This window comes from Fulmarus glacialis, unplaced genomic scaffold, assembly GCF_000690835.1.
Source record: "Fulmarus glacialis isolate BGI_N327 unplaced genomic scaffold, ASM69083v1 scaffold46928, whole genome shotgun sequence".
Classification (NCBI taxonomy): Eukaryota; Metazoa; Chordata; class Aves; order Procellariiformes; family Procellariidae; genus Fulmarus; species Fulmarus glacialis.
The window spans coordinates 487-5879 of NW_009231031.1; the positions used below are offsets into that span (position 1 = coordinate 487).

General features: G+C 43.1%; 1 protein-coding gene across 1 annotated transcript; it reads left to right on the forward strand.

Annotated features, from left to right (window-relative positions):
* The first annotated feature begins 342 nt into the window (after positions 1-342).
* On the forward strand, positions 343-4208 carry PTGES2 (prostaglandin E synthase 2). Its single transcript, XM_009584429.1, has 6 exons — positions 343-567; positions 1253-1308; positions 1938-2090; positions 2651-2851; positions 3151-3268; positions 3992-4208. Exons 1-6 carry the CDS (start codon positions 343-345, stop codon positions 4118-4120), a joined length of 882 nt encoding a protein of 293 aa, XP_009582724.1. The 3' UTR covers positions 4121-4208.
* The last annotated feature ends 1185 nt before the right edge of the window (positions 4209-5393 follow it).

The window sequence follows — 5393 nt, forward strand, 5'->3', positions numbered from 1 at the left end:
GGGGGGGAATTGAATTGAAAAAGCTATTTTAGTTTTGATTTAAAGATGATTAAAATATGGTTGTGTTTTTCTTTAGTTTCAGAATTGTGTGTAGAGGGGTAAGCTGTCTGGATTTAACTACTTTTTTCTGGCTGTGAGTAGGAGTTTCTAGCAGATTAAATAGATGTTTAGAAAAACAGGTATTTGATCCCAATGGAAGGGAATGTTTGTGATGCCATCTGAAGAAAGCATCTGTTAACCAAGATATTTTGATGATCAGATGTTGAAACTGAATGTCAGTGACTATGATTTCATGACAAAAGTAAGGGTGGAAGGAAGGTAATATTTATATTTTAGTAGAAAATGGAAGCTTCTGGTCTCTTCCTTCCCCAGCTGCCTGCAGGGAGCCTGCAGCTCACTCTCTACCAGTATAAAACGTGTCCCTTCTGCAGCAAAGTTCGAGCTTTTCTTGATTATCATGGGCTGCCCTATGAAATTGTGGAAGTGAACCCAATAATGAGGAAAGAGATCAAATTCTCTTCCTACAGAAAGGTGCCTATCCTGCTAGCCAATGCTGGAAGCCCTCTGGTAAGTATTACTGTGTTGAAAGCTTGATTTCCCCACAAGCAGTGGTTTGGAGGCTTGTCTCTGTCATGTCTGTGTGGTTTATCACATGCAGTGTCATCTTTAAATTATTTTCTGTTCTCTCAAGAGCCTAAGATTTTTTTCTTGCATCATGGTCTCCTATGCCTTGGCCTTATTAGAGTTTTTTGTTGGTCTTTCTTATAAAACATGTTGTTTGTTAGTGACTCTATAATCCAGTGATTATCTAGCTTCTGTCAGCCCTTATGGAGGACATATCATTTGTACCAGTGGTATCAGGAACTGCTTATATCTTGTGGGAAAAGAATGAGATCTCAAGAATACTGCAGAGTCAACTTGGCTTTTTTTTGTGTTAGTGTTGCTTTTCCTCCTTTGCTGCCAAGAGCCTAAATCCAAAACCCACTAGTATTGCATGTGTACGTGGCCCTCAGGTCCTCTGTTGTCAGAATTAAAGACAAATTTGAAGTGATACTCTGAAACGATCACAGAAGAGATCAGAATGTAGGGCTGTCTTTAGATGTGCAGGGACTCCTGTGGAAATGCACGAGAGGAAAAGGGACTGCAGTACTAAGTTGGAGCCTCAGCATGTGGGGGAAAAGGTTTTGAAGAATTTCCTTTTCAATTTCACCAACTTCTTTTAAAAGAAGTTTGTTTTAATTCTGTTTTTCAGCAATTGAATGACTCTTCAGTGATCATCAGTGCAATAAAGACCTATCTCATTTCCAAGTAAGAAAACGGGATGATAGCATAAGAGTTGAATGAGAACGGCGCTAGCGAACTAGGGATTGAGAAGATTCAGAGTCGGTCTTAAGTATCTTGCTATCTCTGAAGCTCTAGGTGTTTGGCCCAGCTGATCTGAGCGTGGCTGTGATAATGTGGATGGTACCTGTATGTGTTGTGATGTGTGTGCAGTGAAGCAAAGCTTTTTACCTTTCAGAACTACTCTTTTTCACCTATGAGATTCTCTTTGCACAAAACCTACTTAAACGTGGGCTAGCGTTAGTCCTAACTAAGCTTACAATTAGCCAGTTGTAACACCTAGAATGAAATAAAATTGCTGTGCCTGTGGCCTGTCCTTTAGGTCTGTGCTACAAAGTGCTTTAGAATGGTAGGTAGTTTTACGCCTGCAAAAATTTCTGTTCTCACACAGAAAAGAAAGGTATGTACACTAATAATAGCTATTTGCAAGTAGTTGTTCCAGTCTCTTCTCAAAATTTATTTCAAATAGCATTTGGAACCTTGTGCATTTATTTTTAGAATAATACATTTTAAAGTATGTATCTTTCAATCTGTCCTTTGCTCTTGCTCATTTTTGTAGCAGCCAGATCAGGTGCTAACTGTGTTTCTGTCCACAGGAGAAATAGCTTAGAAGAGATTGTGTCCTTCTATCCTCCTATGAAAACTGTGACTGAGCAAGGCAAGGAGGTATTTGAATATGGGAATAAATACTGGCTCATGCTGGATGAGAAGGAGACAAAGCGAGTCTATCCTGTCAAAGAAGTGAGAGTGTAAGTGCTCTTAAATTTCTGGGCTCTCCACATAGGGTCACAGCCTCCTCCAGATGTATTCAGGGGTGGTGTGGATATAAAATCCCGCTGGTGCTGACAAATCCTGTCACACTCCCCTTAGTGTTTGAAACCTCAGTAGTTAGAGTGGTTTTGCTGCTTTTCTTATGTAATTTGAAACAATGCTGTTAGATGGCCTAGTTGCCATCATGGTCATGCTAGCCTTCAGTTGCCTCCAGTTTCCTTCTTGGCCTTTCCTTTATGTCACAGGGGAGTGCTACGGAGTGCTAGTTTCCCTTTCTGCTTTAGTTCTCATATTGGGAGGAGAAGCTAGTGCTCCATCTTAGTTTTAATTTTAGTTTGAGATTGGAGGAGCCTTGCCAAAGATAGCGATCCCGAGTGCATTTCAGAGAGGTCACCAGAACACAAGGCTGGGCAGGAGTTTTTGACACATTCATCCTTGGCAGAACCTCTGGCTAATGCCACTGTGACTCTGCCTGCCTCCTGTAGCCCTGCAATCTGTACCTCATTCACTGAAAAGTTTTTCTTTTGAATGCTTGCAGGGAAGAAATGAAGTGGAGAAAATGGGCAGACGATTGGCTTGTTCACCTCATCTCCCCCAATGTTTACCGTACGCCCAGAGAAGCCTTGGCATCTTTTGATTACATTGTTCGTGAGGGAAAGTTTGGCACCGTGGAAGGTTTCTTTGCCAAGTACATGGGGGCTGTTGCCATGTTCTTCGTTAGCAAGAGGCTGAAGAAAAGGTTGGTACTGCTGAGCACCAAGTACTCGAGGAATAGCTCCATAACCTCCTTAGCTGTGAAACCCAGATGTCAAAGGGCAGAACCTCAGTGTTTTAAACTAAACCATTTAAGCTAATGTGAGTAACAGCTGTACTTCTTTAACTGGAGGTACTGAACCCCTCTAGTCATCTACTATTTAATCACTAACTGCCCCGTTCACTCTCAAATACCTTCCTAATTCCCAGGCAAAGACCAGCCCATAAGACTAGAGATGATAAAAGGTTAAAGAAAGAAACAAACTAGTGCTTCTTTTTATCCAGACATCACCTTCAAGATAATGTCCGAGAAGACTTGTATGAAGCAGTTAATGAATGGGTAAAAGCTGTTGGCAAACATCGACTGTTCATGGGTGGAAACCAGCCGAACCTTGCTGACTTGGTAAGAGGTTAATTCCTGCATTTATTGTTAGGTGTGTTACAAATTATACAAATTATGAAATGGTTAATACCAATATAGGCAGTGAAGGTGAATTCCATGAGATACATTGTCAATGTCCTCAGTGCAGTAACACAATTCCCACATGAAGAGGAATTAGTAATATTTGCGTTACGTAGGATGATATTTGTTGTTTTCCTCCAGAGAAACATTTCCTAAGATGGAACCTGCAGTTCCCATCTGTAGGTGGATGTTACTGATCATGTGGAATCATGATAAAAGCAGGTTACAGGCCAGGACACTGCTCTGGCTTGTGAATGCTGGTGAATATATCCTCACACCTGCACAGGTTTTATTACATTCAGTGCTGCTGGGGTTTCCTTTGCAGGCAGCTGTGCAGAGTGGAGCAGGATTCATCCCCTGCACCAGCAGTTCTCCTTGGAGTGAAGCATTTCACACCAGGGCTTGATGCAGAGATGGGACTAACATTTGCCCCATAACTGCACATAAATCCTGATCTTTCCTTACTGTCTCCTCATGGAAAAACATGCATATCCTTAACTACCTTTCTGCCATTCAGTCTTCCTTGCTAATCAGAGTGGTGGAGTAGATGGCAGGACAGGGAAGGAGCCTTACTGGCTAGGCTATTGAGACACTCTGGTACCCTAAGCTATTCTCTACCGCTGACTCCTTCAGTGTTGTTCTAACCCTTATCCTCTGGCACAGGCAGTGTACGGGGTCCTCCGAGTCATGGAAGGGCTGGAAGCCTTTGACGACATGATGGTCCACACTAAGATTCAGCCTTGGTACCAGCGCATGGAAGAAGTCATTCAAAAAGCTGAAGTTGCAGTCTGATGCCAGCTGCAGCTGCCTTCCTGAAGTACTTGCATGGTAGAAAAACTTCAGAAGGAATGGCATTTATTTTTTAAGAGTTGAATGGACTGGCCACACCTAATGGCCTGACATGCAGGCACAGAGACTGTTCCGTTTAGGATGTCAAGTCGCAGTGAGCAGAAGGGATCCAGCTGGGTGTATGTTTGAACACGGTGTTTAGAAGGACAGGGACAGGTAAAAGGAAGGGATCTTGGATGCTGCTGGAAAGGAGAAGCTCTGAACTGAAGAATGCAGCAAATAGGCTTCTTTTAGGTGAGAGCCATTTTCAGAGCAGGTTACTGTAAAAGCAAGCCGCTCTTGGCTAGTAAGTGTTACAGCCATATCGGATATGGTAGGTCTGAGCAGCTTTTGCTTCAGGCTGTCTTCCGCTACTCATCCATGTCATCTGAAGTGTTTTCCTGACTGAGACACTGGATACTAGTTTTTAAGTGACAATTTTCCTGCAATAGAATCCTGTAAGCCCAGTGCTGAGGGAACTGGAGGAATCCACAGTACTGGGAAAGGCATCCTTCCTGTGACAGAAACGATGCTGCACTCGGCAGATTGTATGCTTTTACTCTTCCATGTAAACGGTTCTTTCAGTACTTGATTCTGTACGGTCTGCAAGGATAAAGGCTTGCTTCTTTCTGTGCCTTTTGCGAGATCTGTGAGTTCTTACCTTACCCATTACGCCTGGAAAACACATCCTACACAGAAATCACTAATGCCGAGCAGTTATTTGGAAGATTTATCTTGCATGAAATCTCTCTGGAATACCCCTGAAAATCAGTTTGTTCTTGTTTTCAAAAAAGAAGGATTAAGAGCAGTCTGCATGCCTGGGGGATCTCTAGATGTTTCTGTTTCTACCGTGCAAGAGCAGCAAAGGATTTGCCGTTGCAGCAATCGGATTAGGAGCCATCGCGGCAGGTAGCGTTGTCTGCTGAGCTGTGCTGGGTGGAAGTGCCTGATGTTTGTCATAGTGAGAGACGATGCAGGTTTGAATGGGAGTGACCCTCTGTGCAGCCCAAGGCTTAAATATCCTTAATTGTTAACTTGAAACAAGTTCTGTTTACCCAGAAGGGGCAGGTTTGGGGGAAGCTGGTTTGGGGTATTACAGGTGCAGCTGAAGTCGGTCTGTAGTACAGAACAGTGGGTTCTGTTGGGGGGTGTGGGGGGCACCTGTATTGGGGATAACAGCAAAGGTAGTGATGGAGGGGTTGGGTTTTTTCCAAATGTAGGGCTAGTTACAAATTCA

What these genes read in the sequence shown, in the direction of transcription:
- PTGES2 (XM_009584429.1), top strand. Translation starts at nt 343, where the DNA reads ATGGAAGCTTCTGGTCTCTTCCTTCCCCAGCTGCCTGCAGGGAGCCTG. An exon ending in CCAATGCTGGAAGCCCTCTG is followed by an intron (nt 568 to 1,252) that starts GTAAGTATTACT and finishes TCTGTTTTTCAG; the next exon opens with CAATTGAATGACTCTTCAGT. An exon ending in AGCCGAACCTTGCTGACTTG is followed by an intron (nt 3,269 to 3,991) that starts GTAAGAGGTTAA and finishes CCTCTGGCACAG; the next exon opens with GCAGTGTACGGGGTCCTCCG.